This window comes from Calidris pugnax, unplaced genomic scaffold (assembly GCF_001431845.1).
Source record: "Calidris pugnax isolate Ruff unplaced genomic scaffold, ASM143184v1 scaffold192, whole genome shotgun sequence".
In the NCBI taxonomy this organism is placed as follows: domain Eukaryota; kingdom Metazoa; phylum Chordata; class Aves; order Charadriiformes; family Scolopacidae; genus Calidris; species Calidris pugnax.
In genome coordinates this window covers 800214-828211 of record NW_015090919.1, presented here as the reverse complement: position 1 = coordinate 828211, position 27998 = coordinate 800214, and the positions used below count along the sequence as shown (strand labels likewise).

The 27998-nt window shown below is 46.7% G+C and overlaps 1 protein-coding gene across 1 annotated transcript in view; it reads left to right on the top strand.

Moving 5' to 3' along the window:
• EXD3 (exonuclease 3'-5' domain containing 3) overlaps positions 1-27998 on the top strand; it is a 313559-nt gene that overhangs the window by 92186 nt on the left and 193375 nt on the right. Inside the window, exons 3-5 of the mRNA XM_014949705.1 lie at positions 14973-15037; positions 19775-19942; positions 21162-21329. Coding sequence (XP_014805191.1) covers positions 14973-15037; positions 19775-19942; positions 21162-21329 — 401 coding nt within the window. The remainder of the gene's footprint in view (positions 1-14972; positions 15038-19774; positions 19943-21161; positions 21330-27998) is intronic.

The window sequence follows — 27998 nt, the reverse complement described above, 5'->3', positions numbered from 1 at the left end:
TTGGAGATTTTCAAGACCCGCCTGGATGTTCCTGAGTAACATGCTCTAGCTCTAGGCAATCCTGCTTCAGCAGGGGAGTTGGACTAGATGATCTCTATGGTCCCTTCCAACTCTAAAATTCAGTGAAATTCAGTGAAATGGCGGTTAAACAAGAATCAAACTATTGTTACTGTTCTAAAAAGAAAGTTGGACGACTTCAAAACATGTATTATGGCTTTTTAGTATTAACAGTTGGTTTTTTTCATGGAAAACTACTTAGGAGAGACAGTTAAAGGTTCTTGGGTTTAGAACTTGGGGATTTCCAGAGATGTCTGGAGAGGAAAAGATACATCTTTTTAGCTTTATCATAGTATTCTGCATCTGATTCTTCTTCCCCAAGCTGCAGTTCAGTCCCTAGACCTGCTGCCGCCCCCAACAGCCTCAGCACTAAGGAGCCAGAAAACAAGGACATGTGTAAGGTGTTCCCCCTGTTGTCCTGGGCAGTATTAGTTTTCTTCACCTTTGCAGGCATGATAAGCTTGAAAGAAGGAATTGTCAGTTTTCTGGAGTGCTGGTTTACATGGTGAGTATAAACTGCTGCATTTCCATGTCCGTGAAAGTGCCATTAACTTGATGTAGGGACATCACCCTGTGCCCCGGCTGTGGCAGGTCCATGCTGCCCTGGGCTGGTGGGGGTCGGTGAGAGGAACAGCCCCTTCCCTGGCAGCGAGCGTTGGAGCGCGGGGCCTCGCTCCTCACCCGTCCCCAGTCCCGGGAACAAAACGCATGGCGCTTTGTCACTGAGAAACATGCAGGAGGCTGTTGGCTAAAGGAAGTAAAAATAGCGCCTGGGCTGAGTATTTGGAGGAAAAGAAATATTTTATGATGGAACTGTGTAGAAAAGCCACGTGATTTTAAACACAGCTTAAGCAGGTTTGACCACCAGAACACAGGCCATGGTGTCAGCAGGATGGGGATCTGCCGAGCCCAGTGCCTCCCGTCGTCTGCCCGGCCGTGCCGGTGGTGGGGTCTGGGGAGAGGGTGTCAGGAACCCACGGGGGGTGAGGGGGCGCAGGGGTGCCCTCCCCTCGCTGTGTGCCCCCGTTCCCATCAGTCTGCAACCCTCCTGTGCCAGCGACTGTATTGTCATCTTGGGGCTTAATAATCCTTGATAATGAGGTTATAGCCCATCTGCCAGATGAGGAAACCATTAAAAGTGTTGCCAATTACTTGCAAAAGGCTAACGATTGTTATATTTTTAGGTCTTTATTAATTTGGATTTCATTACCTGCCTGGAAAGCAACTTCTTAGTATTATTTTTAGAATTGCCACTTACGTAACCATAGAGCCAGGGTGGGTTGATAGCAGCCCCCAATGGTTCCTGCTTGTTTGAGTTGGTGACCCACATGCGTGTTCAGATTAACAGGGTGAGCTGTGCCCCTTTGCCCCTGCACGAGGGGAGGGGGTGTCTCCTGTCACCGAGAGTGACACGAGATGGGGATGTTCCCAAAGGTTTCATTTTTGTTTCTTTAGTTGGCAGCAGATCCGAAGGGCATCTGATCGCATGCCGCACAAAATCACAGAATGTTCATGCTTGGAAGGGACCTTTGAGATCATTGAGTCTAACCACAAAAAAAAAAACACCCAAAACTCCCCAAAACCTCCATACAAACAAAACACACACACACACCCTACACCCACCCACCCAAGAATCTTGCGCACTAGAACATGCCCTGAAGAGCTACGTCTACATGTTTCTTAAATCCCTCCAGGGATGGTGACTCCACCACCTCCCTGGGCAGGCTGTTCCAGTGCCTGACCACCCTCTCAGGAAAGTAATTCTTCCCAAAATCTAATCTAAACCTCCCCTACCCCAACTTCAGACCATTTCCTCTGGTCCTGTCATTATTCCCTTGGGAGAAGAGACCAACCCCCACCTCTCTCCACCCTCCTTTCAGGGAGCTGTAGAGGGCAATGAGGTCTCCCCTCAGCCTCCTCTTCTCCAAACTAAACACGCCCAGTTCCCTCAGCCTCTCCTCGTGTGACTTGTTCTCCAGACCCCTCCCCAGCTTGGTGGCTCTCCTCTGGACACGCTCCAGCACCTCAATGTCCTTCCTGTAGTGAGGGGCCCAGAACTGAACCCAGCCCTGGAGGTGAGGCCTCACCAGTGCCCAGTCCAGAGGCACCATCCCTGCCCTGCTCCTGCTGGCCACGCTGGTCCTGATACAGGCCAGGATGCTGGTGGCCTTCTTGGCCACCTGGGCACACTGCTGGCTCCTGTTCAGCCGGCTGTCCACCAACACCCCCAGGTCCTTTTCTGCCCGGCAGCTCCAGCCACTCTGCCCCCAGCCTGGAGCGTTGCCTGGGGTTGTTGTGACCGAAATGCAGGACCTGGCACTTGGCCTTGTTGAACCTCATCCCATTGGCCCTGGCCCATCAATTCAACCTGTCCAGGTCCCTCTGTAGAGGGACCCTCAAGCAGATCAACACTCCCACTTAGTTTGGTGTCATCTGCAAACTTACTGAGGGTGCACTCAATCCCCTTATCCAGATCATCAATAAAGATATTAAACAAGACTGGCCACAGAACCGAGCCCTGAGGGACACCACTGGTGACCGGCCACCAACAAGATTTCACCTCATTAATCCCAACTCTCTGGGCACAGCCATCCAGCCAGTTTTTTTACCCAGTGAAGAGGACACTTGTCTATGCCATGATTCACCAGTTTCTCCAGGAGAACGCTGTGGGGGACGGTGTCAAAGGCCTTACCAAAGTCCAGGTAGACAATGTCCACAGCCTTCCCTGCATCTAGAAGGCAGGTCAATTGTCATAGACAGAGATCAAGTTGGTTAAGCAGGAGTCTCCTGTCCCCAGGACAAGGTGGGGATGTTCCCAAAGGTTTCTTTTTGATTTCTTTAGTTGGCAGCAGATCCAAAGGGCATCTGCTCGCATGTCGCACGCAGTGACAGACGGTGGGATGCTCAGGGGTCTGCCCGCCCCGGGCAGGAGAGGAGTGTGATGGCCTCAGGGTGACGGGGCCAGGGGAGAGGAAGGTCCCTGGTGGGGGTCTCCGGGGCGCAGGGCCCGCCTGCCTCCCGCCGTGGGGCCTGGCAAGCAGCTCTCCCCTCTCTTCATTGACAAAAAAGCACTAAGCAAAGAAGAGGAAAATGTTATTGACTGCTCTGCTCAGACAAGCGAGCCTTGTCTTTTAATGAGTGCATTTTGTTTGATCTGTGTTTTTTGGGGGGGAAATGATGAATTTTAGCCATTATGAAAACAAAAGCCATGGTTATTTGTAAGGATTGTTTTATAAGAAGCATATGTGTGCTTTATTATTCTTGTACTTGAAGTGTGGGGATTGTTTTCAGTTGGGAGGTTGCATTAGAAGAATGTGAACTTCTGACTCACTGAGAAACAGGGCATGTATTAGCAAAATTGTGAGGTTTCCTATTATGTTTTCATAACTCAAATTTCTCAGAATGGAAGGGATCTCTTTTGCCCTTAGTTAAAGAATGACTTTTACTGTCATTGAGAAAGACCGGATTCTTTTTCTAGAAAAGCTTGTATTGCTCCCAATGCACTGTTACTCTACCCATGGTTCCTCATGTCCCTTTCCCCTCCCCAGCGTGGCAGTTTCTCTGTGTTCCGTGCAGCTCATTCTCTACCCATATTTCTGTTTGATCTCTAAATTTTGGCTGTTCAATAATGCTGGAGTCGGCAGCATAGACCAAGGTATGGCTTAACAAAGTGACCCCAGGAAGGGGTGGGCTCAGCTAATGGCATCTGAGGAATTCCAGCTTTTCACTAGAAGAATCAAACGAGAAACATGAAATGAGCATTGAATGCATAGCCGAATGCTTTGTGATAAGCTTTTGCAGGGATATTAGAGAAAATACAATTAGCAGAGCTAGCCCTGTGATACAGTATTGAATGTTGTTACGCTACTACTGTAGATCAAAGCCAGAGACTCCAGTTCAGGAATTGCTGGCTCTTCTGTGTTTCTATTAAATCAGGTCTGTCTGAAAGATGGCGAAGAACCACCGATAACTTCCAAGAACTTCGATAACGAACCAAGATAAACTTCTAGATGCTGACTTCCCCCCATAATATAGCAAAACATTTCCTGCTAAGTGAAACAGCAGTCTCCTTTGGAATAAAATGATGCTTCCCCCTGCATTTGACACAGGTAGTGGGAATTGTCTGGGGCTGAGCGGGGTTTTTGTCTACCCCGTGAACCGAACCATAGTCTGGTTGTGCAGGTGGAATTATTATCTGGCCACACCATGGCTGTGTGTTGGGTGATGTGAGCACCTCTGTTGCAGTATCAATTCCAGCCCCGGGTACTTCATCTCCTGCAGAGAGACTGCAGGGAAAGCCAGGCTCAGCCTCCAGCTCCCCGCTGGCGGTGGGGACAGACGACTGTCACCTAAGGGCAGCACGGGGCTGAAGAGATGCCTCAGAGCAGTCACAGCCAGTCGACAAACGGAGAAATAAGGAACCATTCATGTTAAATGAGGATTCTGGCTACCGAAAATGAGCTGATGTTCATACTCGGGTGACTACAAGTGAGGAACTTACTGATTTGAGGTGTTTTTCCCTCCTTTCCCCCCTCCTGTTGGCTGCAGATGCTCCACTGGCTGTGGCAGTGCAGGAGGTGGATCCCAATGTGTGAATGAAGAACTGGAGGAACAAGTAATGATCGCTTTTCCTTTGGCGAATCTCGACTCACAGACCTCCCAAAAGGCTAAATCTTTAATGTTAAAATTACAGGGGAGATGCATGGTGTGTGGAGTTTTTAAGACTGCGGTAGCTGCATGTGGTTACTTCCCTTCCGAGATCTGAGGGTTCCATGCGGTGGAGTTCAAAGCTCTGCCGATGAGAAAGCTGGAGCTGAAACTGGAAACTGAGCCAAAGGCTGGAGTGAGCCAGACATACCTTATAAAGAAGGACCCTCTCTGTCTTGGTGCTTCCTTTCCTTGCTGTTTGGATTCAGCTAAACCCACATAGTTACACGTTTAAAAAGCATCTTTGTCTTTTGCAGGAGATGCAGTTAAGGAATGGGAACTGGGCACGGTGAGTGAATTTTGGAGCCCTAGAAATGGTGCTAAAGCAGAGCAATTTACTGCTTCTGAAATGAAATAGTTTTGTGACATCTGATCCTCTTGTAAAAATTTGTGCTGGAGGATGCAGTGGTGGGATGTAATTACCATCTCAATGGAATAGGCTCTGGGGCAGGGCTCCTCTGCCGGGCTGCGGAGGCTGGGACAGGAGCTGGCTCCGCGAGCCAATACCCCTGGGCAGCTTCTCTCCTCAGTGAGTCCCGTCGCTGCCGCCGGCGGAGACGGGGATGAATCACCAAGCGGTTACTCCTTAGTCATAGCGTTCTTGGAAGTTAACTGTTATCATTCCTGGAAATAGCTGTTTTCCCTAAGACACAGGCTCCGCCGTGGGAAACTATTAAAGGCCTTTGACCCCCTTGGTGCAGGTGCATCTGACGCTCTTGTGAGTGAAAAACCTCCCCATCCCCAAGGCAGTGGGGGTTTCTGTTTGAAAGTAACATGCAGGGGTGGAGAAGAATGCGTTGGAAGTTCATCCTGGTCATGGTGGTGTTGGAATGGGAATGACATTCCTGAAAAAATCCATCTGCCTTAAGACAACTGTGGACAATTTAACTGGAAATGACAAGGTATCCAAGAGCCATGGGCACTCCCGGTTCAGTGAACTTGAAGATCTGATCAGTTGATGATGTGGACACCCATTAGTGCACGGCCTGCAGAGTTCCTCGCTCCTGCCTGTCCCCGAGAGCATGTGTGTTGAGAGCAGCACAGTGGCCACGAGGCCATGGGTGCTCCAGCACCGTCTGCAGCCACAGGATGGGGCACCCAGGCCCCAGGGAACCACTGTCTGCTTTGGGCACAGTGGTGTGGGGGAAGCACAGGGCAAACATGGTGGTTGCCAAATGGTTGCTAAAGCCCTTCATAGAACCATAGAGTCACAGAATGGTTTGGGTTGGAAGGGACCTTAAAGCCCACCCAGTGCCACCCCCTGCCCTGGGCAGGGACACCTCCCACCAGACCAGGTTGCTCCAAGCCCCATCCAACCTGGCCTTGAACCCCTCCAGGGATGGGGCAGCCACAGCTTCTCGGGGCAACATGGGCCAGGCTCTCACCACCCTCACAGCAAAGAATTTCTTCCTAATATCTCTTCCAAATCTCCCCTCTTCCAGTTTAAAACCGTTCTCCCTCATCCTGTCACTCCATTCCCTGATCCAGAGTCCCTCCCCAGCTTTCCTGGAGCCCCTTTAGGGACTGGAAGGGGCTCTGAGGCCTTCCCAGAGCCTTCTCTTCTCCAGGCTGAACCCCCAACTCTCTCAGCCCCCCCTCCCAGCAGAGGGGCTCCAGCCCTCCCAGCATCTCTGGGGCCTCCTCTGGCCCCGCTCCAACAGGTCCATGTCCTTCTGCTCTTGGTGGCCCTAGAGCTGGAGGCAGCACTGGGGGGTGTCTCCCCAGAGCGGAGCAGAGGGGCAGAATCCCCCCTGGCCCTGCTGGCCACGGGGCTGGGGATGCAGCCCCGGGTGCGGGGTGTTTCTGGGCTGCCAGTGCCCGGTGCTGGGGCACGTTGCTGGCCCTTGTGCTGGTACAGGTCTTCTTACCATCGATTCTGGGTAGTTCAGACTCTGCTTTCTTGGCTGCTTGAATAAGTTGTTTGTTTTTTGATTCTTTATGGGAAACTATATTTTTATTTACCTCTTCACTCCCAGTTATAACTTATTTGGTGCAGTGCTGTGTCTATTAAGGAAAATCCTTTGTGATTTTTATATGCAGAAAGTGAATTGAATGAGAACAGGGAAAAACTGACCTGGGATTTGCAGAAGGTGGTGCCTGTCCCAGCCATGCTCCTGGGGACACAAAGCCAGCAGAGGTTGCATTTCATTGCGGGTGAAGTAGGAAATACAATCCTTGGCACTGCTTAGAAAAATACAGGCAAATTACGACAATGCCATTAAATGTCATTTGGAACATGTGTTCTCAATGAGGGATGGAGAACGGATCGGTGCAAGGGGGATGGAGCAGCGATACCAACAAACCACTTCTCACGATATCACATCTAGCCTGTTTTGACTGGCTAAAAAGACCCATCCCACCTTCTGCAGCTGCTGATGCACTAATTACTCACTCTTCCCCCTCTCAGAAACCGAGGAAGAGAGCTACATCAGCCTTGCTGCAAGGTTATATTTTAGCTGGATAGAGCTTTGATGGAAACACAACAGCTACTCCAAAAGAAACAGCAGCAAGGAAGAAGTTGCCTGAAAATGGTGCTGCTCAGGGATGCCCCGGGGCTGTGGGGGGTCTCTTGTTCTTGGAATCTCTCACCATTTCCAGTAAGATTTCCCTGGTTTGTTCCTGGATTTGCCGGTGGCCTCCTCTCCTGCTCTCATTGCTGCCGGGGTGTTAAGCGTCCCTTGAAGGCGCCTTCTGCACAAGGGGTGTTGGGGCAGGAGCAGACACTGCTGAAATCCCAAATCCTGACTGCTTTTCAAAAAAGGGATTCAGCTGTATCATATCCATTTGGATCGGTGACCATTCATTCCAGGATGTACAGCATTGTTACCCTCCGGGGTTACACAGCATGTCCGGTGTCACTCCCCACACCCTGGGATAAACCCAAGTATGAACCCAAGTACTGTGTTCAGTTTTGGGCCCCTCACCACAAAAAAGACATTGAGGGGCTGGAGCGGGACCAGAAAAGGGCAATGGAGCTGGTGAGGGGTCTGGAGAAGAGGTCTTAAAGTGGAAAGACTGAGGGAGCTGGGGGTGTTCAGCCTGGAGAAAAGGAGGCTGAGGGGAGACCTTCTCGCTCTCTCCAACTCCCTGAAAGGAGGGGGCAGCCAGGGGGGGTCGGTCTCTTCTCCCAAGGAACAGGCCATGGGACAAGAGGAAACGGCCTCAAGTTGCACCAGGGGAGGTTCAGGTTGGATATGAGGAAAAAATTTTGCACTGAAAGGGTTATGAAGCCTTGGAATGGGCTGCACAGAGGCACCATCCCTGGAGGTGTTCAAAAGACAGGTTGACATAGTGCTTAGAGACATGATTTAGTGATGTGGGTGTGTTTTGGGGTTTTTTTTGGTTTGTTTTTTTTTTTGTTTTCAGAGTTGGGTTGATGGTTGGACTAGATGATCTTAAAGGTCCCTCCCAACCCAGACAATTCTGTGATTCTGTGATTCTAAGAACAAATTACTGAAAAAGCCTCCTGCAAAGCACAAGGAAGCAGCACAGCTGTGCCCCGCCGGATGATGCCCACATCTTCATGTAGACATGCTTTTTCTGGTCTTTCTACTAATTTTAAAATAATATAACACTTTTCCTACTTCCTCTATTTTCTATTTTTTTTAAGTTAATGCCCAGGATTTTACAATGAGCATTGCATAATACCCATATATTCTAAAATTGGTTTTGTGTCATTTCACATGGCTGGGAGAAACTCCAGATGGAATCATTTTCTAAAGTTCAAAAATACTTAATCAAGGTTGGAAGGTGTATTTGTTTTGCATGCACTCATTAAAAGTAGGCACAGCAAGAAAACCAACAAGCTGTAAAAATCTGTTACTTTCTATGCAGGAATTTTGTATCTTTTTAATTAAACCAGCTTGTTTTATTAGAGATTCTGTTCATTCTTTGCATTATCAAAGTGATTTAATTTCTGTTCCCTATCAATCAGCTTGCTGTTCTATAAAATTAGCCCATGCTTGGTGTGAACTACAGACACCTTTCTGAAAAAACATGAGACGACGTAGATTTTGGTAAGAGACTTTGATTAATTGGTAACCCAGATAACACACTTTGCTGGGTGTTAGATGTCATCGAAACGACACAGCGTTGGATGTACCCATCAGGCTGCTGAAACAGGCATTGGCTGAATAACTCTGCTCCCTCCCCCGCTTTATGCATCGCCTATACATTTATATATTTTAGTTTTTAAGTGCAAATGGGTTCCCTGCCTTTACAGTGACATTGAAATATCTAGAACCGTTATTTTCCTTTCAGAAAAATACCTCAAAGGCTTGTTGAGACTAAGAGGGGTTTTCACAGAGGAAAAATTTCAGGGATTTATTGGGGCAGAAAGCACACAAACCAAGAGATAATAGTAAAAAATTACTGATTGTTTACTGGGTGGGTTGGATTTGTTATATATTCCATTAAACATTTATTAAAGCCCTGTTAATTTGCAAGGCAGGGATGTAAGCTCTAAAGAAGACTTAACCATTAGCATTTTGTTCTTGACCTCTTCTGCCCATGAATTTCGCTGTGATTGACTGTTTGGAGGACCTGATCTTGCATTTCAGGCCCATGAGCCTCCTTTTCTGGGGTTGCTTTTTATTTTTTGCATTCTGTACCTTTAATTAATTGACTGTAATCCTTCCCCGTCTCGGGCCGTGGGGTGTCTAATGGCTTTTGACACAAAGAAAAAGCACTGAAAGTTTCTTTTTTCCCTGGCAAATTCATGCTCTGGGGCTGGGTGTCTCACTTTCCCCACATGAGACACAGGAGGAGCCCCGCTCAGGGAGTGGGTTTCTCTTCCCAGAGCATATCAGCAGAACCGGTGAGTAACGCGGCAGAATTTTACAAGGACGCAATAGCAAAACCACTGCTTTACCTCACCAGCCCCGGGCACTGCTTTTGTTGAGATCCCAGCAGGTTTTGAGTGATGTATGCACAAAGGAAAAGGAGAGAATGAACAGAAAGTAGTTTATGGCTTTCCTCAAAGGCACTTTTTAAACTCAAAAATATAAGCCTTGTGGTTTATATGGTTTTGAAATGTAACCACAGATATTGAGAACTAGAAGACATTTGATTTACCATCTCCTCCAATTTTGGTACCAGGCAGAGGAAATATATTTTCAGAATGAAAAATGTTAAAAGGAAATTTATTTATGTCAAAACTTTTAAAACAGTAACACATGATTTGGAGAAACTGTCAGACAAAGAAATCCAGGTCATTTGTGTCCTGATGGAGTGGGTGCAGATGAGACTTTTTGAGATCTCCAAAGGGGCTATAACCTTGCTTCAGTGAAGCTTTGCCAGATATTTTTTGGTCTGCAGCCGCCTTTTCTGGAGGCGTGAAGGATCAGTGTCAGATGAGGACCTTCTCTTCAAGCTTGGTCTAAGAACTGAACGGGATGCACTGCCCGGGGCATGTCGCAGCCTCTGGCATGGCAGCCCTGCCAGGAGCAGAACGAGCCAATGCTCTCCTCCTTGCCACACTGGCTTTTTATGCCATTTTACATGGCCTCCTCCTTGCTGCGTTTGTTCTGCTCATGGAATGACCCTTGCTAATAGCTGGGGATCTCTTCAGTATGTAGGAGTCTCTGCAGAATTTAACTTTTCCTTAGAAGTGGAGATTCTGAGTGTTCTTGGTGTGACATACCAAGGCTTTTTTCTGGCCTCTGTGACCTCTGTGGGGAGGTCAGACTAAATAACCTTTGGAGGTCCCTTCCGGCCTGGACAATTCTATGATTCTATGATTCTATGTGATTCTACTCTATGACCTGTCCTCGCTTTTGCAGTCACTCTTCATTTTAATACCCATGTCTCAGTGATTGCTGCTTCTCAGTCCTACTACAGTGTCTGGAGGTCGCTCCAGAATTTCCCTGTTCTTGTCCTCCAAGTTGAGCCCAGATGCACTTGTGGTTCAGTTATGACCATTTGGTTTTCAGTTGCTTTGCTTTGTTCTTCCTTCCCTTGTATTTCTTCCTCTCTTCCTTTTGTGTTGAGCAAATCTGCTCTCCAGATTTGTTCTGGAAGGCTTATGAAACTTCTTCTAGGGTCCTGTCCTTTTACCTCGGATACCCTGGTGTTAGTTTCCTGATACTTCTCTGGTTCCTTCTCAGATGTGGATGGGCAGGAACCTATCTGATATTCCAATGGGAACATAACTGTTGTTTCTTCATTATCCTTGCCAAGGGCAATCTTTTTGCACTCCTGGGTGGTGCCAGAACCATGAAGAGGTCTGTCCCCCAAAGAGGTCCCACAGGAACAAGAAAAGAAGAATTGTTCATTTCATTCAGTTGCCAAAATGATGTGGACCCTCATGTTTACACCTCCTGAACTAGCTGGGGGTAGCTAGGTACAGTAGCTCAAGTTCCAATGTAAACTGCAGCATCTTTCCACTCCAGTGGGACTGAGCAGAAGCATAGTGTTGTGGTGTTTTGTCTTCTCTCCATGTTCAGTCCCTGCTCTGGAGAACTGAATGGGAGTTCCCTCTTTCTTACGCCCAGACTGAATGGAGGGTGAATCCTCTTGATCAGGTCATGCCAGAAGATGGGTGGTTGCCCTCCCCATGGTTGATCTTTTCCTGCCCTGGTGGTTGGGACCTGATCTGTGCCGCCGGCTGGTGGCCTGGCTGCCCAGCAGCAGGGTCAGCAGCGCCCGAGGCACCTGAGAGAAATGTATGCATTATGGGTGCATTCTCTTCTAGGGCTGGGGAGGGGAAGGTTGTTTCTGTTATGGTTTCAGAAGACCCATAACTATCTACTCTCATTTAGACACTTCTATCACCCAGGAGGGGGAATCGGGGAACACAAAGAAACACAAGGGTTGAAATATGAATAGATTGAATAGACTAATAAATAATTAACAACACTACTGAAGAACCAGTATTAATCCCGACACTGATATAAGATATACATCAGCCCATTCTCTCAGCAGAAGCCGCCTGGGTGGTGCCAGAACCATGAAGAGGTCTGTCCCCCAAAGAGGTCCCACAGGAACAAGAAAAGAAGAATTGTTCATTTCATTCAGTTGCCAAAATGATGTGGACCCTCATGTTTACACCTCCTGAACTAGCTGGGGGTAGCTAGGTACAGTAGCTCAAGTTCCAATGTAAACTGCAGCATCTTTCCACTCCAGTGGGACTGAGCAGAAGCATAGTGTTGTGGTGTTTTGTCTTCTCTCCATGTTCAGTCCCTGCTCTGGAGAACTGAATGGGAGTTCCCTCTTTCTTACGCCCAGACTGAATGGAGGGTGAATCCTCTTGATCAGGTCATGCCAGAAGATGGGTGGTTGCCCTCCCCATGGTTGATCTTTTCCTGCCCTGGTGGTTGGGACCTGATCTGTGCCGCCGGCTGGTGGCCTGGCTGCCCAGCAGCAGGGTCAGCAGCGCCCGAGGCACCTGAGAGAAATGTATGCATTATGGGTGCATTCTCTTCTAGGGCTGGGGAGGGGAAGGTTGTTTCTGTTATGGTTTCAGAAGACCCATAACTATCTACTCTCATTTAGACACTTCTATCACCCAGGAGGGGGAATCGGGGAACACAAAGAAACACAAGGGTTGAAATATGAATAGATTGAATAGACTAATAAATAATTAACAACACTACTGAAGAACCAGTATTAATCCCGACACTGATATAAGATATACATCAGCCCATTCTCTCAGCAGAAGCCGCGCGCTCCCCACAGGGACAGCAAATGGCGGACACTGCCAGTGCAACGGCTTCAGGAGGAAGGGAAGGCCTCAGGACTCCGGCACCGGGGCAAGGAATTGTCTGGACCCACCACCATCAAGGGAGACAGAGCTACGCAGCAAACTTTTCTAATTGATACTGAATGTGATGTTCATGGTGTGAAATAACCCTGTTGGCCAGTCTGGGTCAAATGCCCAGGCCTTGCTCCTCCTTGTCCCTGCGCCTGGCAAGGCTCAAAAACACTAAGACCTTGAATTCCATAGAGACTGGCTGGCTATAAAGTAAATATTTTCACCAATTCAGACACTAGAGTCTTCTAAAAGTGCAATTTTCCCCAGCATTAGAAGATAAGTTAGTCCTGTGTCTCTCAACCCAGGACAGTTTGCCCCTCACCCGCGCTGGCGGCGTGGGGAGTCCCGTGGTGGTGAGTGGGGGAGACGGATTTCCTGCGCCCAAGTGTGGAAAAACCGGTGAGATCTGATTTCAGTTCCAGGGAGGTAAGGTAGGAAAAAGTCACGTAAGAGAAGGGCTTGTTTTGTTGATTGAGGTTTAGAAAGCTTTTTAACAAGTTGAATTATTGGCTGTATCTGAAGTGAAACACTGCTCTCCAAACTGCCCTCATTTCCTGTATCATTCCGGCTTGTTCACTGCATTAATTACAGTTCAGATTTACAGTGGATTTGGTTACACACTGTGTTGCATTCTAATTTTTTTTTTTCCTGTGTGTGTATAAATTTCCGTGGGAGTCAGGCCAAGAGGAGAGTGTGTGTATGTGGATACATGCACACACACAGGCTGGATTTCACTCTCAGTAGCTAATTTTGTGGGGAGAAGGGATCTGGATTTTCTTCTGTTCTGTTGTAAAAAGAGACTTTTCTTTTTCCAAAGCACCAGCAGTAGCTGGGAACAGCCAGTGTTTGGAGAGTTCAACATTTCAGAACAAGCAAAGATGAGAGAAAATATTATCTTATGAATTGTAAATGTGGCATTTTTAATTTGGCTGGTGTTTCCCGGAGGTTAGTGGATAATGGGAATGCTATCATTTTCTTGGCTCGACCAGTAATCAGCTTGTTACTTAATATATTTTATAAATGCAGTGCTTCAGAGTTTAGTTGGATGAGGTAGAGCTTTTCACAGTTGAAGTAGCTTTTTGTGACCTGAAATATGAAGTGAGATGCGATATTAAGCAAGAAATCTAGTGTTTGAAAATGAGCTATTTAGGAACTGTAGAATGCAGAAGGTGATTGAAAGGATGTTTCCTTTTCAGTTTAATGTTTTTCTTTTGGCTTTATGAAAACACAAGAGGAGGAGTGTTTTAGAGAAATTCAGATTTTTAAATCCCTTCTCCATGTTTAAACTGTTGATGCAGTAGAAGATTTTTCGATCAGAATATTCTGAGTCATGGTTTCATAAGTAAATGATTGTGAATTAAATAGAACCAGATATCAAAAATGTTACTGCTTTTAAGATGAAATATTCCTAAACATTTGGTTCAGAAATAGCAGTATGATGAATAATGTTATGATGAATAATACCAGTATGATGAATGATGATAGATACAAAATAACAGCTGAGTGTGAGTTCTCAGATAACTGGGTGAAAAGTAAAAGAGAAACATTCTAAATGACCTTCTTTTGTAATAACTGATCACTCTTTTTTTTTCAGCCTTAGCACTAATCCCAGCAGCATTCACCTTCTTCCTCACATACCCTCTTGTCTGAATCTCGTCGGAGCCCAGCCTGTGCCCAGCCTGGCGTGGCTGGCCTGGCTCCCATGGCCACCCCTCGCCCGGCCACCCCTCATGTGGCCACCACTCACCCGGCCACCCCTCATGTGGCCACCACTCGCCCAGCCACCACTCGCCCAGCCACCACTTGCCCAACTACCACTCGCACATCCTCCACTTGCCCAGCCACCACTCGCCTGGCCACCATGGCCACCCGGATCTAGCCCAGCAAACCCAGGCTCATCTGCCCATTAATTCACCCACTAGCCCAGCAAACCCAGGCTCATCTGCCCATTCTTCCTGGGGGCATCTTCCACCCCCAGGCTGTGGTGGGGTTAACACTTTAGAGCCATTTCATTACACATGGGTGTGTTGATAATCCCTTCCAACCTGTGGGCTGCTTACTCTTCTAGCAGCATTATGTTTTGATATTAAAAGTGGGGGGGCGGTGGGGCCGGTGGGGATGTGTCTGATGCGCAGCAGCAGCATGATTTAGTTGTAAATGCAGCACTACAGCTATTCAATGTTTGAGCCCGTGTGCGTGTTTAGTTAAAGCCATGCATGGATGATGTCTGTTATTTTGTTAGGATTTCAGAGTGAGGGATTTTAGCACTTTAATCCTGAGTGACAGTTGGAAGGTTGGTGGTTTCAAACACAGTGGCATGGAGTAGCTGATTTCTCTGCGGTGAAACAATGCACCAGTGTGTCCAGGCTGCCTGTACAGAGCCAATAAATCTGTTTTGTTTTGTTTTTCTCCCCCCTTTTCTCTCTCTCTCCCTCTCTCTCTCTTCCCCCTCCTCCAGGCCAGGACCCACTCCTGTTGCTGAAAACCCTTCAGCTTCTCTGGACAAAGAAAGAGCTGAAGAAGGTAAGGCTGAGCCCCCCTCCCCGCTGCAGTCAATAACTGCATGCAGAGCATGTCCAGACGCAGAACGCTTGGGTCAGACCTGCAATTCTTCATGATTGCTTTCAGTTCCAGCTCACAGGGGAAGAGCCTGTGCGTTTGCAGCAAGGAGTGAAAAGAAAAGGTAGCTCTGTGTGATGTGAAGCAGCTCAGGGGCTTGTATGAAAGAGCTGAAGTCTACAGGGCTGAGTTACAGAGGGAAAAAAAAATCAAAGTTTCTTTTGTTTTCTTTTAAACACTTTTTTTGTCCATTAAATGGAGGGTCTTTGGAGGAGGGGGAAGAATATTTCTAGTAGCTAAAAAATTGAGGGTTGAAGTCAGTAGAAATGCTCTTTGCCAAGTGGAATGATATCAAAGCCTTTGTATTCAAAGTATTTTTACTGTTTTTTCTGATTCAGTTTGGTTTTGCCTTTTACAGTCGTGAATGCAATTTACACTGCCTGTCTAAAATTAGTGCTGTATTTTTATACAGCACCCTATGGGCTCTACATGGAGATTTCTCATAGGGAGTAAAATATACTTCATCTAAATTTGGGAGCCTGAAAAGTAACAAAAACACTAGATGCATCAGCTGTGAGTTTCCCGGCATTGTTTAACTCGGCATTATTCAGGCAGGTTCATAGCCCAGGTGTTTGTTTCTAAAAGCCCCAAAACCCTGCAGCTCACCATGTGGAATGTGTCCTGTGCGAAATGGCTGGTGCAGCTGAGGACCTTGGTGTACGTGCTCCATCCTGGGGGTCTGGAGTGTTTAGTCATTGTCCTTGTCTGCCGCACTTAGACTTTCCATTACCGATAGTCTGTGGTTCTCGGCCAGAATAATTAAACAACTGGAACCACCGTGTAGAGGTGCCTTTCCAAATGGTCAGTCACCGCCATAGACTTGAGCTCAGCAACTCTGAAACCTTGAGCTTTCTATTAAGTTTTGTTAGAGTTGGAAGAAAAAAAATATTTTTTGTTAGGTCTTGAGGGCAGTTAATCCCACAGAACAACAGTACAAAAGAGTAATCATCAAAATCGCTGTGCTGTGTACCCTGGGAGGTGTGTGAATTGTGAAGAAAAATACTCTGAAAAAGACAAAGCCACTGTCGATGTGTCCCTGGGCGCAGAGCACCAGCACCCCAGCTTTCCTGCAGAGGGGGAAAAGCTGGAGGATCCCCACGACTCACACTTACAGCTCCGCTTATTTGGTTTGGTTGTTTCTGGAACACTCACCCCAGTGAGATGCTGGTTCTGCAGAGGGTCCAGGCTGCAGCTCCCCAGTGGGGCAGCTCTGTCCCCCTCAGTCCCTGCCGTCAGGCAGCACTGCATGGCTGCGGGCATGGGCAGAAGTGCATTTCTGAGCCTGGAGGATGTGTTTCTGAACCTGGAAGAAAGACCTTTTAGAGAGATAAGGAGGGCTGTCGTGGGACCAGGCAGTGGCACAGCAGTAGCTGCCTCTGAGGTGGGGAGCACAGCATCAGTGTCCCCAATGGGACATGGTCATGGGGCCAGAGGAGGCCATGGAGATGCTGGGAGGGCTGGAGCCCCTCTGCTGGGAGGGGGGGCTGAGAGAGTTGGGGGTTCACCCTGGAGAAGAGAAGGCTCTGGGAAGGCCTCAGAGCCCCTTCCAGTCCCTAAAGGGGCTCCAGGAAAGCTGGGGAGGGACTCTGGATCAGGGAATGGAGTGACAGGATGAGGGAGAATGGTTTTAAACTGGAAGAGGGGAGATTTGGAAGCGATATTAGGAAGAAATTCTTTGGTGTGAGGGGTGCCCCGGTTGCCCCGAGAAGCTGTGGCTGCCCCATCCCTGGAGGGGTTCAAGGCCAGGGTGGATGGGGCTTGGAGCAACCTGGTCTGGTGGGAGGGTGTGGGACTGAATGGTCTTTAAAGTTCCTTCCCAACCCAAACCGTTGTGTGATTCTATGAATGGTTTCTGACATGTATTGTCACACTGTCACTGAAGTGGGTTAGTCCAGGCACAGGGCATCGCCACCCTTCAGACGTGCAGAGCACCCACAGCAAGTGCAGACACTGTTTTCAGGGGCAGCTGCTGCCCTGCCCGCGGTGCAGCTCAAGGTGGGTTTGGTGCTGGCATCCAACTGTCCACTTCAAATAAATGAGGGAGGTTGACTTCAACACAACTCAGTCTGCCCCATTGACGTTCGAATGGCAGGGAGCTGCTCTGCCTTTCGCTGTGGGTAAATGTAAGGCAAATAGAGTCTGTTAACTCGGGGGAATTGGCCCCTTGGTCTCCATCAGTGACCATGAGCTGAGGGAAGGTATCGGTCCATGGGGTGACCTCAGTTCTGGAACATGTTTATAAAAGCGGTCATTTCCTACATAGGAAAGAGTTTTGGAATAACCAAGAAGCATCATCAGACTGCCCTGAGCTGTGTAACTAGAAATAAGGGACCAAAACTGAATGAAAGAATACACAGTTTGAGCATCAGCAACGTTTTCCTATTCCCATGATCTGTCAGGCTGCAGAAATCCCCCAAGGAGCGCTCCCTGCCATGGGAATCAATTGAAATGGAAATGGCAATTACACGTTTGAGAGGAATCCTTCTCTGGCAGGGAGATGAGCCAGGCAGCACAGCACTCTTTCCTCTCTCATTTAGGTGTCTCAGGCCTTTTTTTTGCTTTGTTTTTTTTTTCCCCCTCAGACTATACATGCCATACATACCATAGCTGAAGTCTTCAGATTGGTAGGAAGGTTTGAAGAAAGCTTTTCTCCTGCTTGTCAAAGTCTGGCTGGTACCAAGTCAAGATTCAGCCCAGATAACAGCAGTTGGGGGGTGTCTGGAGATGCTCTGGGTGAGAGCAGGACCCTGTGTCGCTGGAGCCCATCCTGCCAAAGCCCAGCTCTGCTTCCAGCCCAAGGAGGAGCTGAGCTGTGGTGAAAGCTCTTGTTCAGTCTAAATGTGCTGAAGAGGGGTTTTGGGGGGAAAAAAAAAAAGGAAAAAAGAAGAGAGGCCATTTATAAACAGTACAATTTAGTTGGAGAGTTGCTTTGTTTTCCTTTGGCTGTTGTGCTGGATATTTGTGGTTGGATAAGAGTTTGCCTTTTCCTTCTGCTGAATCTCGCAGTGAAGTTGGGGCCCTGTGTTTGACATCACAAATTCTTGCCACAGGGAAAAAAATACTTACAGGGAGAAATCTGTTATCTAAAGTCACATCTTTGTTAGTCATCAGCTTTTTCGTGCTGCATTTGATAATCTAGTGAGAAAGAAACAGTTTCTGTTGTAAGCCGATAGGTTTTGTGGTTTTTCCAGAACATGAAAGACACTATGGAAAATAACTGTCTTCCAGTAAATATTGTCGATGAATAAAAAAGAACAAATTCATTGGCAAATTTTCTGTAGATTTACTTTTGTTTTCCATGTCGTTCTTCAAACTTTATGTTGTTTCCATTGGAAGCTACGACTGGGGCCACATATACAGTAAATTACAAGTGCTGGCTGCAGGCGGGAATGAGCATCTTTTGGATTTTGCTTTTTAGCCAGAAAAGAAAGAGAGCAGCTGCTCTTAGTGATTTCTTGTTTTCTGTCTCTGCTTTTGCCTCGCTCCACACCAGTACGTGTACCAGGCGGTGAAAGGTCCTGTATGGGTACTGAGGGATGCCACTTCCTCGCCCTGCCAACCCTCCCGGCTCCCTGGAAACTACTTCTAATGTAAACATGATAAAGATATTGCTCAGTTCTGCTAATTTATCACTTCTACCAGATGGGTAGTAAGTAGCCTATTAACATTCACAAAGTGAGTGTCCAATTCCTTCACATTTCTAAATGCATCGCACTGGGATTCCTAAGATTTATGGCGTGGAGTTTTCCCATGTCCCGAGCCGTTAGCCTCAGAGGTGTGTGGTGCCTGGCATGCCGTCATCACCAGAAAGTCCCCTGCTCAGGTTTTGGAGGAAAGGAGCATGGTTTCACAGGATGGCAATCCGACTGAGTTTCAGCACTGATATTTCTTTCTGTTTAACCTTGTGTGTAAAATGCAAACTATTTTAATACTCCCAATCATTCCTTTACGGTGAGGACTCGTTAGCCTCAGAGGTGTGTGGTGCCTGGCATGCCGTCATCACCAGAAAGTCCCCTGCTCAGGTTTTGGAGGAAAGGAGCATGGTTTCACAGGATGGCAATCCGACTGAGTTTCAGCACTGATATTTCTTTCTGTTTAACCTTGTGTGTAAAATGCAAACTATTTTAATACTCCCAATCATTCCCTTACGGTTAACGCTGTTGCAGCTGTGAAGTGGGTATAAGGTCAAATATTAAAGTTTGTGGTACAAGACTGAGGAGAAGGTGTTTATATGCTTTGTTACTTGTAGGTCTGTTAGAAGATGAGTAGGTTTTTAAGCCCAGTTATCTACCTTCAATATTGCCATTTTCCTAATAACACCCCTTTCTCCAGCTCACTTCTTTTCTCCCCCTTCCCCAAATCCCAAGCCCTTTTGTCTGCCCCACAGAACAACTTCTCTGTCTTTATGGGATAATTAGTGTGGACAATTGCTGCTTTTCCCATTGGGTTTGAGGTTCAGTGAGCCATGAAGGAATCTGTAATGACATGAAAAGTCACTGGAGGCATGGATGGTGGCTGAATAGCAACAGTTACCTCTCTGAATAGATTAAATTAAAAAAAATAAAGCTTTGTGTTTGGCTGGGGGAAGGGAGGATTCACTAATCTTTTTGTACATGACAATGTGGTTTTGTATCTCGGCAGCTCAAGGAAGAAATCAGGCGGGGCTTTGCGGGGCTGGAGGAGCCATTGGCAGGACTCCTGGACATGCTGGAGAGCAGCAGTGATTGGAAGGGGAAAGGGCATTCCCTCGGGTATTGCATCACCGCCGAGCTGCAGCTTTGGATAAAAGAGCATCCTGCTGTTCAACAGGTTAGGAAAAGAGAGAGCAAGAGATCGGGGAGAAAGGAGAGGGCAATTGATTTTAATGTCCCTCAAGTGTCCCCAGTTTCACTTATCCCATAGTCCAATGTCTTCTCATACAAACACGGTGGGACGAGGTGTGAAACTCCTGCTGAGATGTTCTTGTCAGTTGTGTGGCCTGACAATGAAATACTGTTTGAAGCTCTGATGCGAGAGCTCTGTTTGGGATTTCCATCTCTCCAGATCAAACCACTTTGATCGAGTGTTGATCTTGCAGCCTTCGCAGGGCTGGAGGCTTTCCCACTGGAACTCACATCCCTGCTGTCAGGACAAACCAATTGCAGTAATCTCCTCTGCATAGTGTTCTGCAAATAGAAGCCAGTTACTGTACAATTGCTTAACTCCTGCCATATGGTGGGGAGCTTTTATCATCGGGAATGCAGAAAATGGTAACAGTATGACTTTTCAGCAGCTGAGTGATTAGCTTTGTCACGTTGGGTCATCAGATTATATGTCCTAATGTTTACCATTCCTTATGCCTCCATAGACTCTGACCTATTGAGATTTTCTCTTTTTTATATGCTTTTGGCTCAGAACTACAAGATACTTTTCTATTTCTGTTGTTTCATTTCCCATTTTTCCAAAAGGCTGTTTTCAGATGTTGAGTTCTGCGTCTGTGAAGTGCAGCAAAGTGCTACTGGTGCTGAAATTCCTGTGTCAAAAGAGAATGATCCTGCAGGAACTCAAGAATTAATACTTGTGTCTCTGCATCTTTTGGCGATGCTTTTGCTTTTCCTGCCCTTCTTGCACCCAGGAGCAAGCCTGGGAATGAAAATTGCATTCTTATGCCTGATAGGTGAGATCTCCCTTGAGGGGAGCTGCTGGATTCAAAGACCTTCTGCTAGGAGCTAGAGGGGAGAATTTCTAAATGGCCATGTTAGTAAAAGAGGGCATTTTTCCAGTTTCATATTTTACTTTTGCACAAGGCCATATGCCTTTTCCAGAATTATCCTGCAAACATTTAATGTTTTTAAATTGGATGCTGTGAAAAAAATGTGTATCATATTGTTCTGATTTCTGCTTGCAGACTCCATGGGGAAATTGGAGAATCCCTTCCCAAGGAATTGGCTTATTCCACTGTTTAAACAAGCTGCATTTTCAACTGCCATTGAATTGTAGCCATCTTTACTAAATCTGTGTTTGATTTTTTTTTAATTTTTTTTTTCAGTCTGGCATCAAGCTGAAGAAGCTGCAGGACCGTGTACTCCAAATACTAGCCCAGTGCCCAGCTAATCTTCTTGACCCTCTGATTAGCATTTACCAGCTCCATACAGCAGACCGGAACTATTTGCTTGAACATGTCAGTCATCTTTATCACAAGGGCCATTACAAAGAGGTGGGTCATGTCTTTCAAATAAATTTACCTACCCAGCTCTCTGTTAATGTCTGTGTCCTTTTTTGGATGCATTTCAATGTGAATTCCGTTTCATCACAGCAGCTGCACACTGTGAATGGTGCAGCTTAGTGTGCTCTTCCCGTGTACACGACCAGCCTGTGTTCAACCTCATTTTTTCTAATGGCTGAGTACAGAATGCCAGTGAATCCTTCCCCCACCCCTTTTCTGACCTTTGAAAGTAATAGGTTAATAGGGTTTAATTTGGAGAATTTAAGGGGATGATTGTGTTCTTTTTTGTTTTCCTTGTCTTTGGCAAGAAAAGAAGGGATTTTAGTAGTTGGTCATAGACCTGCTGTGCTATCTCCAATCTGCCTGTGGTGAGGAGGGCTTGGAAAAGTCTCTGTGTTCCCACGTGATTACCCTAACCAAACTGTTCTCAGTTTGAGGAGTTTCGAAGCCTCTTTACCATTGAGGCTCATATTCAAAACGCATTACTACTCATGTGTTTGAGTCTGAGTGGTTGACACTAGCAGGAGCTCACCAAACCCAGGACTTGGCATGTTTTACCCACAGTTTAGAGTTCTTGCAGCATCTCTGGAGTCACCGTGGTGTCCTGGCAGCCTTGCAAGTGTTCTTATGAGCAAACTGCAATACTCTTCATGCTCTTTTTTTTTTTCCTAAAAGGCAAAACCCATAGGTTTGTTTTTCTCAAAGAAGATGGTTCACTTTGATGGTGTAGAACAGCTTGATCTCGTTTAGCCAAATTAAAAAATCAAATAGCATTTTAAAAATCCTATTCTTCAGTAAAGCTGAATTCCCAAGTGAGATCGTGGAATTCCATTCTTGTTGATTTCTTTGAATACTGTAAGAAGTGTATTTCATACTTGATTAGAAGCTCACAGGTAGCTGCTTGAAACGTATTCTTTTGCTCAATAAGTTTTTGAGCTTGAGTGAAAATTGTAACAGAAATATAGTATTTTACTATATTCAAGTGTGATTTTTAAGTTCACGGCTCCAAATGTATTTATTGTTATCATCAAAAATGCATCTCTTTCTAGATCTGGTTTTGGAAAACTCTAAATTTTTGGGGGGTGGAATTGTTTTTCTGTTCTTTCTTCCACAGAAAAGCTCATTTACAAACCATTCCTAGTGTGAAGAACAGGAAACCTCAACTGCTGCTTACCCTCAGCAGTAACTTTCTTCTAGTTTGTTCTTCTTGTTTTGTTGCCAGAAGGATGAGCAGAGTTATCTTCAAGAATAACAGGAAATCTTTTACTGCCTGGCAGTAGATATTTACTTCATACCTATGTTCACAGGAACAAATCCCCAAAATCCTGGAACGAGGGCTCTGAGCACTTGCAGGGCTGTGGTGGGTCTGTTTGTCTTGCTCTTCCCCGGCTTTCCAATGGGGCAGTAGCGCAGGTTCACCTGTAGGATCTGTGGCTCTTCTGTCTCTCACCTGAAAGGACAGAAATCCTTATAAATTCTTGCTGTCATTATTTATTTTCTTGCTGTATCTACAGCAAGACACATGGCATTTATTCTAGAGCGATTCCCGCTGTAGTGAATGATCCACGGAGGCTCCTGCGGGCTGGCCTCCTTTCCCTCACAGAGGTTTTGGAGAAAGATGTCTTCAGAAAAGGAGTTCCCAGGTATCCCATGGCAGTTATTTGTTTCTGAAGCGCATCCAGCCCTCCCCGTAGGCCTTGGTTCAGTAGAGCTGGTCAAAGGCTGGACAGGTTTGTGGATGGCCGCAGCCAGGCGGTTTGGGGTGGGCTGTGGGGCAGGGTGCCGTGGGGCGGCAGGGGGACCATCAGCCGTGCGCAGGCTGCGGGGAGGTGGGAGATGGCACGGGTGGAGGTAACTTTATTCTGATTTTCAGCACAAAATAGCTGTGGTGAGGAGGCACCCGAGGGGGAGCGCTGGCCAGCGGATGGCACTAGTGCTCCCACGATGCAGGAAAAAGAACCTATCCTGCGAGCTGAAGGAAAAAGCGGGGCCATGACAGCGGGTTTGTGGTCTGGCCTGTTCGGGGCCTGTGTCCCTTCTTCGGTGAGTGGAGCCGGCAGCTGCTGGAGGAGCATGGCCGTCCGGGCTGTGCTCCGAGCTCTGCCGGGCTGGGCTCCTGCCGGCCCACAGGGCGAGAGGAGGCAGGAAGGCCCACCGTCCTGCTCGGTGTGTTTCAGCTGAAATGTGGCGGCTTTGTTCCCTTCTCAGGAGCCCCCCGAAGCCCCATCCCGCGGCTCCACGCTGCCCCAGGCCCGGGCCATCCCGGCCGTGCCACAGCCCAGTCGCCGGCGCTGTGGGGAGGGCGCTGAGTGCTGGTGGGGCCGGGACAATGGCGGGATTCAGCAGACCGGGGGTAATGCAGCGCGAGTGAGTCTGGGAGAGGCCCTGAATAGGCCAGGCTGTGCTTGAGAAGAATGAGGGGTAGGCAGAAGGCAAGCTAGTGTTTCATGGTCATCTTATGTTACACTTCAGCCTTTCAAAGAGTGTCTGGGGCTGGTTGAATGAACCTCTCTTGCACTGCAAATGCGGGAGCCCAAAGACAAAGGGGACTCTTGTCACTCGCAGGCCCCTTTCGGGAATAAAAGCCATTGTCACATGAACAGGGGCAGTCTGGCAGGCTGTGCATGCTTCAGTGCCCCATGATATCGCTAAGTCTCAGCAGAAATCACATTCAGGGCCCTGTCAGCTTTGATTAGCGGGGTCTCATGACTTAATGTGCTGCGATATTTCATGTCTAAGGGTGGCGGCTGTCTTTCTGTGGGATGAATGCCCTCTATTGTCCACTGAGTTATTTTATTTACATTTTTTTAAACAGCTTATAAAGGTAAAAAGATAGCTGTGCTTAAAGAAAAAAATCAAATTCCTTTGCTTCTGCATCAGTAGTGAGTGCTGCTCGGGTCAGATACAGTGAAACTTGTTTTCACAGTCAGCATCAAAGTTCTCGTCTTGTTTAACAGCTTTATAGTAAATTCTGAACAGGTGGCAGTGGAGCTGGGTTTAGGAAGGAAACAATAAATAATCTTTTTAGCCTCTGACAACCAGAAATATTCTTGGGCCTGAGAGAGCTCCCACTGCAGCTTCTCCGTATCGGTGACTAGCAGCATTTTTCTGCCCTTCATCAGCTTGATTCTTAAATGAGAATATTGGACTAAGTGTTTAATGGGACAGGGAGTATTTAATTTTTAACAAGTTTTTTTGATTGATGTCCATCCAGATTTCTCTGTTAATTTCTACAACCAATGAAGGTTGATTCTATATATTAAATTCAGTTAATGTTTGTTCTTTCAATTAAGATTATCTATTAAAATTCAGTTGTTAAAATTTGTCATAAGTTGAAGTACCCAGAGAAAAAGCTCTGTAGACAGAGCATTCAAAGTTTTTTATCAGCAGTATGTACTGCTGTAGAAAGGGTTTGATAATTCCGTAGAAAGGACCGTTGACCAAAGAGTTGAAGGAATACAAATATGCTAACATGTAGAAATGCGTAGTTCAATCCCCAACATGACTTTCAGTTTTCAGTGTAGAGATGTTTTGAACTCCAATTCAGGGCTGTTATTGTTTGTAGTCTGACTTCACACACGGTGCTCGAGTACACGTGGTGTATTTTTGCAAATCTGTCAATACGGAAATGTCTCTGATATTGCTTCTTTCCCCCATTCACCAGCTTAATTACAAAGGGTTGTTCAATCCCTACTGTATTGTAAAGCACGTGCATTTGAATTTTCTTGTTTCTTTTAAATTAGAAATAATAATTGATAAGAAAAACGAGGAAAATCATACAGGGGATGTTTTTCATGTAAGGATGATGATGCCAGTGTCAACCCTTTTTTCCTATTAACTTAATCTACTGCTAAAGGACAGCTTTAATGGCATGTAGCCCGTGAGATTCATGCCACTTCAGAACAGAGGTAGCCAACCTGCGGCCATGGACCACTCCACTGCCTCCTCCCAAACACTGCGTCGTCCTGAGCTGCCTCTGCTATGGGTGTCTCTCTGGTGAAGTGGTTGGGAAGGTGCTGCTGGGAAATAATACGTCAGATGGCAGGATTCTGCTCCATCTGCCAGCGTTTCTGGGCTCTCGTTGAACAAGCAGGCTGAGGGAGAAGAGATGCAAATGTGCAGCAGATCCCGCCGTACGGAGAGTGGTGGCCTGTGAGCACAGGGGACTCAGGCAGTGCTCTGGAGGATCACTTATTTGTGAGGATGCACTGACCACTTAAACCAGGTTTAAAACTCCTTCGGTGACCTGAGGAAGACAAATTACAGAAGTGTTTGTTTCAGTTCCCTCTTCCCTTCACCTGAGCACATCCGTATTCCAACCTTGACTTTTACTCCTCTCCCTCAGATTCTTAAGATCTGGGTAACCTGTCACTACTTCATTTTGATGGTGTCACTCCTAATAAAATACGTTCATGCTCTCTTGAAAGTGGCCCTGGGAAATGTTGTGTTTTTCTTGTTTCTGAAGATCTTCCTGAAGACAGCTCTGTATATTGTGTGCTTTTTAAGCAGGAAGTAATTAAACATCTAACCTGATGTCACACACTATGCAGTGATGCACTCTGAGAGTTTGAGCTGATTAGCCACAAGTTTGAAATGAGTGATTCCAAAACACAAAACAGATGTTCCCAATGATTAATACGTGGTGTGCCTTTTACTCAGTTATTTCTACCATTATTATGTGTCCAGGCTTTGATCACTGTGATTTTTTTAGAGTTGACGTTGGATCCTCCTCTGCAAAGTCTCGTTCTGTTGTTTGGTCTGTTCGATGGGTTTGAAGACATTCCTTCTCCATTGGTTCAGAAATTGTACACCAAGTCAGGCACGGGCATATTTACCTTTGTGTTGTCCCAACTTGCTTGCAGCAGAGCTAAGTAATGCAGGAGTCATCAGAAACCGTTTGTGTCTGTCCTGCATCATCACTCCAAGCAGTGCTACGAGCAAAAGGTTATTCCTCTGATGCTAACCCCACCGTGGGAAAATTGCCTAAATTGTCAGTGTAGACACCACCCAAGTGCACAAGCCCTTGCAGATAAGATCTTGTGTGGCTTCCTGCACTTCGTACTGTATATGGAAAGAAAAGTCATTTTTACATGAGACATAGCCAATTGCATTCAAAACAAGCCGAGAGGATCAGGTATTGGTGCAGCGTGCTCTGGGCTTGTGTGTTCACTTCAAAACAGTCACCATTTTCCCATCCGTGTTTGCAGGCGCATGACTGGGACAGTGGTCTGTGCTCGTAGCTTGGCCTGAGTGCGTCAGGTTTGGCAAACTTCCCCCATCCTACGGCCAATGCACCTACAAGCATTTTAGGTATAGTTAATGTAGTATTGCCCAGCTGTGAATTCTTCCTCATCCAGCCCTTCTTTGCTATATTTATAAGTGTTTATCCTTGAGAAATGAAACTATTATGAACTGTCCAAATACGGTTTTCGGTTTCACTATAATTAAATCAAAGAAAGACCCAAAGTTCACTGAGGAAAATTGGAAGACTGGTGAACTTTGATGGGATTTGAGTCAGGCAGTGTGTCACCTTTTCTCCTGCACTAAGCAATGGCTTCATCATGTACTTGTCTTGTGCCCACGTGGGGGATGCAAGACAAGAGATGGACCAGCCGTTCCCATATTTCTGTTACAATCTGGGCCAGGAGGGTTTTAGTATAGGTTAAACAAGTTTATGGGTAGCAATGATGCTAGTTCTTTGCTGCTATTAGACTGCACACTGGGAACTGTCTATGCATGAAGTGGATTTTTGTGAAAAGGCTACTGGTACCAGCAACCAGGACTATAATGTGTTTGAGGGAGGGTGGGCGGGCAGACCCTGATAAGCTGACGATATCTTAGCATTCACCAGAGCTTTTCCATGTTTCTGCATAATAACTAGGGGGTTTTGCTCGTTGATGAGTGGGTGAGGTGGGGGAGGTATGTGCTGCTCAGGATGTCTGTTGCCCCACTGATCAGTCCAAATCAGAGGATCTGCCGTTGGGTTGCTGTCATTGCCTGCTCCCAGCCACGCTGGCGAGTCCTCCAGCACAGCTTGAGGGTGCAGCTCTGCAGATGGGGAAATGCGTGTTTCTGGTCTGGGGAGGGGGATTTGCACCGTTTCAGTTACAGCATGCTGACTGCCTAATTAGAATGTTTATTTTCTAACTACAAAATGAGTCTGGGAGTGAGGTGTTGCTTTTCTGGAGATCTTATCATCTATAAACAGACTGTTAAAAATAGGGTCGTTTTACACAAAACTTGTTTGTGGAGTGAAACAATTCAAAACATGATAATAACAAAACAGAATCTTAAAATAGCTCTAAGTCGAGACCACAGACGCAGCTGCCAAACACTTTCATCTTTATTACAGTTACTCATATCTCTTCTCTTATTATTCCTATTGTAAACACGCTGATTTTATCTGAGTTGTCCTCGCTATTCAGCCAGCCTGTGTAACTACACCCTGCTGTCCAGCCGGGTTGTTTGTCCCCAGGACCCAGGCCGTGTGTCTCCTGCCACGTTCAGCTTTGTGCACAGACATGGCTCCTGCCCCACTGCGGAATCACAGAATCTTCATGGTTGGAAGGGACCTTTGAGATCACTGAGTCCAACCATACACACACAAAAAAAACCCAACCCAACAATCTCAGGCATGCCCTGAAGTGCCACGTCTACACA